The sequence below is a fragment of the Neovison vison genome, chromosome 14, assembly GCF_020171115.1.
Source record: "Neovison vison isolate M4711 chromosome 14, ASM_NN_V1, whole genome shotgun sequence".
Taxonomy (NCBI): domain Eukaryota; kingdom Metazoa; phylum Chordata; class Mammalia; order Carnivora; family Mustelidae; genus Neogale; species Neogale vison.
In genome coordinates, this window is record NC_058104.1 from 35,804,516 (window position 1) to 35,816,329 (window position 11,814).

The following is an 11,814-nucleotide window of genomic DNA, read 5'->3' on the forward strand; positions in this document are numbered from 1 at the left end:
CCTCTCTGTGCCTGCCACCACCCCGTGCCCCCGCTCCTTTGCTAGCTTTTTCTCTTGCTTTCTCTTTGGAATTAAGTCATTTAAAAAGCCATGAGGGAGCCCCACAAATTGAAAGATGGTGAATAGTTTGCTGTAATACATTTGGCCAGTATGGTCTGTTCGGTGCCTCTCAGTGGCATGTGCCTTGACCTTGAAGGAGACAGGGTTTACCTTGTTAATGCGCGGGGCACCCAAACCGCTCTGCTCTCACAGGCAAACTTTGTGGGCAGGATCTTATCGCCTTCATCTGTCTTCAGGAATACAGATGGGACATCACATTCAGGAGATCCTACTGTGAGGATATTTGTTTGACGCGCTTGTTAAGGACCTACAAAGTGTGTCTCTGTCAGTCCAGGGTCTGCCTTGGGCCCAGATCCTGATCTCAGGGTCCTGGCAACAAGCCTTGCATCAGGCTCCCTGGTCAGCAGGAAGCCTGCTTCTCCCGCTCCCTCTGCCCCTACCAGCCCTTTGTACTCTCTCTCTGTGTCTTTCTCTCTCTCTCGTGTTCTATCAAGTCACTAAATAAAATCCTTAAGAAGAAAAAAGGACATGCAAGTCCAACATCTTTCAGTACTCTTTGGGTACTGGAGGCAACATGTACCTTGTTTATAAATTTTACAGAAACCCATTTCAGCTGTTCCTCGCTAACGAGCCCACGCTGAGGGGGGAGGGTCTCCCCTCAACAGAAGGCTCTAGGATCTGGGCCAGCAAAATTGACCTGTTGAGGGTGACTGGGTGGCTCAGTTGGTGAAGCGTCTGCCTTTGTCTCAGGTCCTGATCTCGGGATCCTGAGATGGAGCCTGGCAGGGGGGTTCCCTGCTCGGCGGGGAGCCTGCTTCTCCCTCTCCCTTTCACCCCCTTTTCCAGCCAGAGCGCTCTCTCAACTACAAAAACAAAAGCTTGAGGAAAAAACCACCTGTTCGTGCCCCGGTCAAAAGGCTGTAGCAGCCTCCTCTCCTGCTTCCCGGAGTCCCTGGACCACCCACGCTATCTGTCAGTCGTCCGTGGGCTCCCAATGCAAGAAACGGCCCTCCTCGGCCCTGGTTAGAGACCATGAGAGCAGCAGTTGCTGGCCATGCACTGGGCTCTCCTGGAAACAGAATCTCTCACAGACTCTGAGCCTTCCTCTCCAGCTGTCTGTTCTTCTCTGGGTCATGGGAAACCCCCCCCCCTTCCCCACCGCCACCAGCTTAATACCGTTCCCAAGGCCTTCCTGCTACAGGCTGAAGCCAAAGTCTGCATATCCTACCTGCAGGTGGAGGTGGTGGGGGCTTCTGTCCACAGTGCATTGCCAGATTCCATGGTGCTGGAGGACGTCAGCTCTTCCTTCTAGCCCTTGACCAGCCAGCGATTCCCTTGGGATCAACTGCGTGAACATCAATGGAAGTTAATTACATTTTGGATTTGATGACCCCCGTCCCCCTCCTGGTCACATGACAGCTTCACATCCTAGAGAAGCCCCTGTCGTACGCCTTAAGCGTCTCAGCAGGAAATGGATGTCCGCATATCAGAGTCCGTTCTGATGGAAAGCCTGAGATGAAGATTCCATAGGAAGTGTTGTCTTGGCATCCGGTAACTTTGGAGGGCCTCAGATGGCCTCACTCCAAGTTCCCTTCCCGCTCTGCTCCCACAGATCAGATCCCCTGGCCAACAAGCCCTCCTTAGCACAGGGACCAGGCACAGTTTCTTCCCAAGTAAACTCCGGTTCCCTGACAGCCTGTGCAATGACCCAGCCAATGAAGATTTGAAGGGGCTCCTGAAGAAATGAACAAGGGAGTTGACCATGGACATTCCAGTTAAAAACCGCTTAAAGGATGATCAAGAGGAGCTACTTCTATAGCTTAGGGTAGAACCATCAGCTGCTGGGTTTTCAATTTAAGAATAAGATGGCATTCATTCCCATTTCAAATGGTCTCCAAGGCAGAGTGATTCGGCGGGGTTGGAGGGGGGAGCAAGTCAGAGAATAAATAGCATGCTCCTAAGCAGGCCAACATACATAAGGCCCGAGAGAAATCAGGTTAGCCATAGCGTGCCTTTGCAGACAACAGAAAAGGAAATGATTTTTAAAAATTAGAAAATAAAAAATAAACCAAGAGAAATGAGACTTAGCTGGGAAAAGCGAACTTACTTTTTTTTTTTTTTTTTTTTAACCATATCTTCATCGTGTACTTTTGTGCTATTCACCTCGTTTCCCATCCGAGGATTGTGCGCTCGTCTGTCTGATCCATTTGGAACACTGAAACAAGTTGATGTGTTCTCTGCATAGGGTATACATAGAGGTTTGGCCCTTGTGTACACCTTCCAGCATTACAGACCACAGCTTCCAAGGCCATCAGTGTCGACTGTCCTAGGAACGTCACCCCTGCTGTGGCATCTGGGTGGCTCAGTCTGTTAAGCGTCTGTCTTTGGCTCATGTCATGATCCCGGGGTCCTAGGATCCGGTCACAGGTCAGGATCCCCGTTTTTGTTAAGTCATAAAAGAATAGGTTTCTTAAGCTGAAAGCAAAACCGTGAACATTTGACATTTTGAAAAAGAACATTAGGAGATAAGGTAGACACACAGAGTGACTTGGGATCTTCAAAGCGCGGTGTCACTCTGGCGCACAGTCGTCTATTTCTTGGAGAGGTCTTTGGCCGCCGCCTTTCCAACCTTCTGGGCAGGCGATAGTATACGCGGCGTGTACGTGGGTAAAGCATCAGTGACAGCATTTAGAAGAAGGTGCTCCGATCCATCCATTTCCGGTCCGGGTGGGTCAATAAGAGACACAGCTGTGGTGCGGGGCTTGACCTCCTTTTTTCCGGGTGTGGATGCCAGGGGAGCGTTCAGTCGTGATGGGCCTTGTTTCTTAGGCAGTTTTCCCCTTCCTCCCGAGTCTGGGGGCTTCACGTCACGAGCAGAGGGTTTGGGCGCTGGAAAAGCCGAATGAGATTCCACTTCTAGAAACTGGACAAAAAGTTCTGAAAAGGAACGATTGGCCACAGCTCGGTGATTTGGTTTCGCGGGGGTGCTGGGGGCGCTTCTGGGTCCAGGCCCCCCAGTCACCCCGCTGGGCACACCCGCGGGCTCTCGGCTGCGCAGCTGCCGCAGCTGGTCTTCTCGGATCCCCAGCGTGCTTGCCATCAACCTCAAGGCTTCCTGCCGTTCCGCATCAGCTGCCTGGAACGATCCCACGAAGAGTCTCCTTAGGAGGGTTTTGTCCACCGTTCCTTCGGACTGACTGACAAAGGTCATCAGTTTCTTCTGTGTGTCCTCCAGCATTTCCTGCTGGACCTCATTCTGTTTCTTGAGCTCTTGGAGTTGGTCCTCCTTCACCTCCAAGTCGGCATTTGTTTGATGCAAACGTCCCCGTAAGGACTTCAGTTTTCCTTCTAGGGCGTCTGCCTCTTCCATCCGTTCGGCCAGTTCCAGCTTCAGGCTCGCTAGTGTTTGATGGCAGCGCCTTCCCTCTTCCTGGGAGGCGGCGAGCCGGAGCACAGCTTCCTCCTTCTGCTGGGTGACCACGTGCAACTGCGCCCGCAGCGACTCTGCCTGCAGACGGGCTCCGTGGCCGGCCTTTTCCATGGCAGCGGAAGACAAAGCGAGTTTTCCCTGCAAGACCGTCACTTCCTCTCTTAGCTGAGCCACTTGGTCCTCGGAGGCCAAAGCTTGCCGGCGACGAGAATCTTGGGCTTCTGCAGCGAGGTGCCGCCCTCTCTCCAGCTCCTGGGTGAGGCGCCGTTCTCTCTCTCGTAACCGGTGAACCTCCTTCTGGAGGGCGCAGGTTTCCGTTTCTTTCTGTGTCAGTGCCGACACGGCGTCCTCTCTCTCCCGTTGACACACAGCTGCCTTGTCCTGCATTGACCGAACGGCGTCGACGAGCCGGTTCAATTCCCCGGTCTCGCCCTCTTCTCTCTCTTGCAACAGTTGCTCCAGGGCCAGTGCCTTCTCTCTCATCGCAGCATGCTGGGATGCCGCCTCTCTCTGCGTCACTGAAAGCAGCCGATTTGTCTCTTGCAACGCCTGGTTTTCCATGTCCTTTTCTCTAGATCGTTCCACGATCTTTGCGTTTTCCTCTTTCAGCCGACACACGTCCACTTCGAGATCTGCTATCCTCTCCTTCAGATTGGTGACTGCCTGCCTCAGCAGCTCGTTCTCACTCAGCTGGCCACTGAGCTGCTCCTGTGAAGAAAGCAGCTCCTCACTTTCCGCTTGGATTCGGAGCTCCTGAGCCCGAAGGGAGTTTTGTAGAACGGCCGGTTTCTCCTGCAGCTGTTCCGTGTGGGAATCGGAATCGCCGTGTTCCCGTGGTTTGCCTTCTCCTTCCCCCGTGGCAGCCCCTGAAGCAATCCATCTCTGCTGATCTTCCCGGAGGGTTCGAATCATGGTCTCTTTTCCTTGCCCTGATTTTCTGAGCTCTTCGACCTCCTCTCTGATCACCTGAGAGGACTCCCTCACTGGGTCAGATTTCCCGGCCTTCAGGGAGTCGCTGGAGGTCTGGAGGAAAATCACATCGAGGTTCCCTAAAAGGAGGTCCTCGGCATTGCAGAGCTCCCCGATGCGGAGCTGAAGTTGGGCCAGTTCCTTCTCTAGCTCTTGTAAGTTTACGTCCCGTCCTTGGGAAGTTTGGATCTGGTCAAGAGAGGCTGTCTGCAGTTTCAGAACGTTCTCGCTGTTGGTGCGAGCCCACGCCTGCAGTTGTCGCAGATCTCTCTGAAGCTGGGGTGACTCGCGCTTCAGAGTTTGGACCGTGGTCCGCACCTGCTCTTTCCACTCCTCCATGACCTTCACTCGCTGTGATAACGTGTCCCGTTCCTGGAGAAGCTGCTGGAACTGATCGATTCGACCTCCTCGAACCTCATGACCAGGGCTGGGTGTTTGCAGGATCCTCCATAAAGTCTGGCATATCTGACTTAACGCCTCCACTTCCAGGTCTTTTTCTCGAACCGCGTGGGCCAGATCCCGAATCCTTTCGCTACACCCCTCCTGGCCGCTGCTTTCCACTCTCGTGGACAGTTTTTGATTTTCCTCTTGCACCCTCTGGAGGTCTGCTTCCTTGGCAGCAAGTCGATCGGTCATTTCGTGATAGTCCCTTTCCAGATTGCTCTTCTCCCTCATCTTCTCGTTCAGGATGGCCAAGATCTGTTCGCTTTTCAAAGCACACTCTTGCAACTGCTGCTGAAGTTGTTGCACGTGCCTGTTCTGGCTGTGAGAAGCCTCAGAGATTCTGCTGGAGAGACCCTGAATCTCCACATCCTTTTGCTGGATGATCCGAGTGAGTTTCCCGATCTCCTCTTTGGAGAGCCGATCCACTTGCGCGGTCAGTCGGATGTTCTCTTCAGTGAGAAGCTGCCTCGCCAGTTCCTGTTCTTTGATTCCTTGGACTAGCCTTTGAATTTCAGCTTGAGATGGATCACGCTCGTCCCCTCCGTTCTCTCTGGGGAGAGGCTGGCTTGCTCGCACTTCCTCATCCTCCCAGGGTTGCCTCGGAATGTGCGGGCTTTCGTCGGGCAACTGGGCTTTCAGCTCTTCTAGCGTGACTTGCAGATTCCGAATCAGCTCGTCTTTGGCCGCGAGGAGCTGAGCGCGTTCAGCGTTCGTCGCCTCCTGCCGGTGTTGAAGGCGGCCCACCTTCTCCTTCTGCTCCTGTAAGGCCTGAAGCAGTGCTCTCTTCCCCTGCTGCTGGTTGTGAATGATCTTCTGTTGTTCTTGGATTTCCTCCTCGAGATCATCTTTTAACCTGCTGAGCTGAAGGACCTCACACTCGAGTTCTTCAATCTCCTCGAGGATTTTCGGGTCAACCAGAGGGACAGCGCGACTCTGTCGGGTGAGGCGCTCCAGGTCTTCGTCCACACGAGGGTGTTGGTCTGTCGTGGATGGGAGACGCGTGTCTTTGTCCTCCCCGGATGGGGGTAGGATGTCACGGCTTCTGAAGGTTTCGGTCGACTGGCCGAGTTCCTCCTGAAGCTCTGGCCTTTCTCGGAGTTCTTTGATGTACTCCTCTTGCTCCCTAAGGCACTCTGCCAATTGCTTGTGCTCCTCCAAAGCAAAGGACAGCAGTTCCTTCGTTTCCTGATGCTCTGCGTCCATCTGCTCGATCCTCTCCCGGAGGTGGAGTATCTCCAGGTCTTTCTCCTGACCGAGCTTAGTGAAATGGCCATTATCTGCCGGTGCCCGTTCTCTGAGGCTTTGTTCGGTCTTCTGTTGGCAAAGCTTCTTTTCGGCCCGACACAGTTTTGCCACTAACCGTCCTTTCTCTACCTTTAAAGCCCTCACGGCAACGTTGTTCTTTAGGGAATCCTCGTTGTTGCGCAGAACGGATTCCTCCAGCTGATGTGTTGCCTGTCGGAGCTCACGAACCAACTTCTCCTTTTCTGCTCGGAGATCCGAAGCAAGGTTGTTCAGACTGTCGTTCAGCCGCTGCATTTGTGTAAGTTGCTGCTTCAGCCTTCTGAGATCCCTTTCCCTCTCCTCAAGAAGGTCACGGTTCACGTTCCCGGCAGCACCTTGGTTTTGCAGGTCTTCCACCTGTCGTCGATAGTCCATTAGTTGTTTGCGGTGCCGGTCAGTGAGGTCTGCTAGCTTCTGCCGGTGGGTGTTTTGCAACACGGCCACTTCCAGCTGATGTTTGTCCATGTCCCGTATCTGCTTCTGCTGTAGGTCCCTGATGTGGCTCTTCAGTGTCCACACTGTTTCTGGGTCGACGGTATTTGGTCCCTGGGTGGAACACGGGCACAACATCTTCCAGTGAGTCACTTCAGCCTCCAGTGTGTCTGTCTCAGGGAGGCGTCTGTTGATCTGTGTCTGGGATGAGATGACATCAGCCAGATCCATGGTGTCCCCAGGGAAAGTCCCTTTCCCCAGCACATGTCTGTGAATATCAGAGATGTCCCTGGTCAAAGAGGTGTGGCTGCTGTCCACGGCCCCTAGGGTATGGCCTAGGCCACAGCCCAGACCACCAGCCCAGGAGAACATCTGGCGGTCATACAACTGCCCTGGTCCGCGGTGAGAAAGCGTCCAGTCCAGCCGGACTACCCCGCCAAGTGTCACAGAACCCCTGCCTGCGCGAGGCTAAGAATCAAAAGCCAACCGCCCCCGTTTCTAAGCAGCACCTTGCGCGCGCTCCCGCGTCCCCACCTCGCGCGCGCTCCCGCGTCCCCACCTCGCGCGCGCTCCCGCGTCCCCACCTCGCGCGCGCTCCCGCGCTGCCCCCCACCTCGCTCGCACTCCCGCGCTCCCCACCTCGTGCGCGCTCCCGCGCTCCCGCGCGGCGCGCGCGCCACCGCCGCTCAGGTAGTTCCAAGCAGCCAAGACCCTGGGGCCCCTGGTCTGGGTCCCAGCCACTGATCCCTGCAACTTCCCACACCAGGCTTGGGCCCTTGCCCTCCTTCCCCTGCTTTGCTGGCTGTCCTGGGGCGGCCCCTAGTGCATGCTCCTGCCCGGCTGCACCCAGGGGCCTGCGGCCAGAAAATGCACCGGGCCCTGGACTTCCCCCTAAGTAGGGTCGCAGTACACAAAGTCCGGCGGCGGCATGAGCTTTCCACGCAATAGCATCTTTTCCATTGAGGGGAAAAGTACAGTCAGACGCATCCATCCAGCTAGGAGAGAGGATCCTTGGTGCATTTCAGGGATGTCTACGCCGGCGCAGACAACTGACCTCCAGGGAGGCTTTGGGTATTTCCAGCCTCCAGAGACTCCCAGAGTGCCCTGCCCCTCCTTGCCCCGTCAGCCCTGCAGGAACAGCTCGGCCCGCACCTTGGTTTGGCGGTTCAGGGGCCGCCGCCTGCGCCGTGCCTCTCTCGCCTCCCGTGGCTGTGCACCTAGAGCAGGCAGGGGGTTGCGCAGGACGGTGGAGGTGGCCGGTCTGCGGGTCCTCCGCTCTGCACAGAGTGGCCCGGGTGTGGGGCGGCAGAGGCCTGAGTCAGCCGGGCCTGGCGCTAGTGCACCGGTTTAGGAATGGCTCCTGCAGCTGCCCCGCCGCTGGAGCCCCGCTGCCCCCTGCCGTCGCCATGGTGAAGCAGCAGCTGGCCAACCAGAGCCTGGCAGGGGACCGCGCCCATTCCCGCCGCTGCGATTCCGCCTTGCGCCGCGTGGGGTCTGGGCTCGGAACAGGAGGGCTGGCTGCTCTCTTGGTGGCGTGCTCCCGTCCCCTGCCGCCACCACACAGCAGGCACAGGGGCCCCTGGCCCGGGACTGGGCCACGGCACACACTGGAGCCCAGGTCCTGGGCGGTGCCGGAGTCCCAGAGCAGCCGTTTGGTGGGTCGGCCACCGGAGACCCCCCCCCCCAATCCCGCGCTGCGCGAGTCCCTGCCGCCCTTGGTCCTGGCCCCTGGTGGGCTGCTCCTGAGCCTTCCCCTGCCTTCCCCTGCATAGGTAATTTACATGTAATATATATATATATTGTATATATTGATGCTGGTGTCCTGTGTACTGGTATATGCATACATATTATCCTTTCTGACCATTGTGCAATGGTATCTCTTTGTGGTTTTGCTTTGTATTTCCCTGATGCCCAGCCATAGGGAGCATTTTTCCATGTGCTTGTTGGCCATTGGAATGTCTTCTTTGCAGAAACGTCTGTCCATGTCTTCTGCCTATTTCTTGATCAGATTCTTCTTTGGGTGTTGAGTTTGGTAAGTTCTCTATAGATTTTGGATACTGTCCCTTTATCTGACACGTCTTTTGCAAATAACCTTCTTCCATTCTGCCAGTTGTGTTTTGGTTTTGTCGACTATTCCCTATGCTGTGCAAAATCTTTTTATCTTGGTGAAGTCCCGGTAGTTCATTTTTTTGCCTTTCGTTCCCTTGGCTTTGGAGGACAAGACGTTGCTGCAGCTGAGGTCACGGAACTTGCTGCCTGTGTTCTCTACAGTTTTGATGGATTCCTGTCTCCTGTGTAGGTCTTTCATCCACTTGGAGTCTATTTTTGTGTATGGTGTAAGGAAATCGTATAGTTTCATTCTTCTGCATGTAGCTGTCCAATATTCCCAGTACCATTTGTTGAAGAGACGGTCTTTCTTCCATTGGATCTTCTTTCCTGCTTGGTCAAAGGTTAGTTGACCCTCGAGTTGAGGGTCTATTTCCAGATTCTATAGTCCTTTTCATTGATCCATTTGTCTGTTTTTCTGCCAGTACTCTCTGAGTGATGACAGCTTTGTAAATAGAGCTTAAGATTGGGATTGGGATGCCACCAGCTTTGGTGTTGTTTTTCAACACTCCCTCTGGCTGTTTGGGGTCTTTTCTGGTTCCAGACAAGTTTGGGGATAATTTGTTCTATCTCTGGGAAAAAAAGTTGATGGTATTTTGGTAGGGATTGCGTTGACTATGTAGATTGCTCAAGGTAGCATAGACGTTTTAACAATATTTGTTCTTCCAGTCCATGAGCGTGGAACATTTTTCCATTTCTTCGTGTCTTCCTCAGTTTCTTTCATACGTGTTCTGCCGTTTTTGGAGTACAGATCCTTTACCTCTTTGGTTAGGTTTATTCCTAGGTATCTTATGGTTTTGGGTGCAGTTGCAAATGGGATCGACTCCTCGGTTTCTCTTTTTTCTGTCTCCTTGTTAGTGTATAGAAATGCAGCTGATTTCTGTGCATTGATTTTATATCCTGCTACTTTGCCGAATTCCTGTATGAGTTCTAGCAATTCTGGGGTGGAGTCTTTTGGGTTTTCCACATAGAGTATCATGTCCTCTCCAAAGAGGACATTATACTGTTATGTTTTGATGCCCTTTTCTTCTTTCTTACTTACTTTATTAAAGATTTTATTTGTTTACTTTATAGAGAAATCATAAATATTTAATAGATTTCTGGAAGTTACAGATAAAACCACGGTATCTGGTCTTCCAAGGCTGATTGCTCCAGGACGAGGCCAGTGACATTTATACCATTACTGCAGTAACCTGGGCGGCTTTGCTTTGGGGAGGGGAAGTCCTGAGTTTGGTGGAAGGCGGTCAAAGTCCGACAGCCAGAGTCCGGGCTGTGTGAAGATTCTTCTGATCTGACCTCTCTCCGCCTTTGTCAAATGTTCTCTTATTTGAAACCCTCTGGAGATCATATTTTTCTTTGAGGAACAGGCTTCGAAAGATTCAAAGGTACTCAGAGTTCCGAGGAGGGTAGGCAGTGTAGAAAGAAATCCAATTCATGGTGCAAGAATAGGGTGTGGCCTGCTGGAAGGCAGGTGACTCAGGTACATCGATACACGTTTGTGATTTATATTTGTTGAAGATGTTATGACTGTTCACACCTCAGTAGGTTGTATTCCTGCGTGTGGTCTGAATTACAGACTTCTAACGGTTAGGTGCAGTGTTGTGTCGTTAGTGTGCCTAGCACAGTGAGAAGCGTCCGGTGCCCATGGGCGTGTGCTTGTATCGTGTAGATGTTTTGAAAATCCAGCCCTAGAGAAGATGCCCATGAATAGAAATCACCATGTAGTAATGCATACACAGGATTGATAATTATATGGGAAGCATGATTCAGGAAAGTAGGTGATTTATTCCTAAGTATTAAGTACTGTTCCGTGTAAGGCCGTGTTCCAGGCCCAGTAAGGGGATGCGAACACGGAGACGTGGTGCCCGCGCTCAAGGACCTGGCCGTGGGACAGAGGAGGCATTGCGGCAAAGGTAATTAATGCCAGTTACCTTCGTGTCACTTGCAAAGTGTCGGTGACTCCACTGTGAGAAAATCACTATCACCTGCAAAAGCATTTTTCTGAATTGCCTTGAATTGTATACCTCTGCGTCCCCAGCGTCCCTAATGGCAGGAACAGTGCAGGACCCATTCCATCTCAAGTGGGGCAGACCGAGTGTGTGTGAGCTTCATTTGTCTGGGGCTGCACAGAGGTAGAACCCAAGTTCCCCTGCCGATGTTTCTAGACGTGGGTTAAGTTGCCTTCATGAACTCTGTCTGTGCCGAAGAAATAGAAGGTCCTGCCCACCAGCTTAGACCAAGACGACTTGCATCTTGTCTTTTCTCAACTGGAGCATGAAAGTCAAAATGAATAACGTATCTTTTATATCACATAGTACTGCCTTTATGAAGATCCATAGGAAAAGGTTTTTTTTCTGGGTCTCGGTACCAGGGAAAGCTCTGACCCTAAACAGGAAAAAAAAAGAAAAGGATTTACAAACACTGTGATTTTTATAACTTACTGCTTTTTTCTCTTTGTTCTGGCTGCTGGAAGGCTCAAGAAAACATACAAGCCACCTCAACCAACTACCTAAAACCTCTATTTGTTTAATCCCATCTGATTTCTTTGAAAATTACCCCAAATGCTATTTTTTAAAAGCATTATGAACAACTGGATATTTTATTCTCTGACATCTTACCCAAGGCATTTGGAAACTGGCTTGTATTCCCTGCCTACACTTGCTTTGTTACCCCCACGAATACCTCCAGTTCCTATCAGTGATTTTATTACACATACAACCTTACTTGTCCATAAATCTTTTTTAAAGAAGGAAGCTTCACACATACGTTTAAACCTCTCTGGGCAGCCTGCCCTAGGGGAGTGAGCATTAGACCAGAAGCCGAAAAGGACACATCTCCGCCTCGTGGCTATCACTTACTGGGCGTTGTTTGACAAACCTCAGCCTCTCTGGGCTGGTGCTCCTTATCTGGAGAGATGCTGAACTTGATTGCCAAGACTGCTCTGGCTCTAATGTTTAGTGAGGCTGCAGGCTTTAAGACCAGGTAGCCAGCCTGGTCCGCCGTGGCAGGCGGCATCCAGGCCACACAGAACCCACTTCATACTTTAGGAAGAGGGAGGCCATGAGCAGCCCAGGAGCTTGCACAGTGAG

General features: G+C 52.5%; 2 protein-coding genes across 46 annotated transcripts in view; one reads left to right on the forward strand and one right to left on the reverse strand.

Moving 5' to 3' along the window:
- The window catches only part of LOC122895785 (thyroid receptor-interacting protein 11-like), a 294,071-nt gene that overhangs the window by 242,552 nt on the left and 39,705 nt on the right, over window positions 1-11,814 (forward strand). The gene's annotated exons all lie outside the window — the stretch shown is intronic.
- Window positions 1-11,814, reverse strand: part of LOC122895788 (aquaporin-8) — a 182,923-nt gene that overhangs the window by 6,191 nt on the left and 164,918 nt on the right. For 8 of the 24 annotated variants that reach the window (XR_006382273.1, XR_006382272.1, XR_006382278.1 and 5 more), the window contains exons 1-3: window positions 2,168-7,185; window positions 1,289-1,405; window positions 211-367 (exon numbers count right to left, since the gene is read on the reverse strand). Coding sequence is in view for 2 of the 24 variants with exons in the window: in XM_044233496.1 (XP_044089431.1) it covers window positions 2,651-6,887 (4,237 nt within the window). In the remaining 22 variants the exon portion in view is untranslated. Of the gene's footprint in view, window positions 1-210; window positions 368-1,288; window positions 1,406-2,167; window positions 7,186-7,771; window positions 8,216-10,490; window positions 11,111-11,814 lie in introns of those variants that run through there. The other 16 variants (XR_006382285.1, XR_006382283.1, XR_006382282.1 and 13 more) reach the window with 7 other exon arrangements.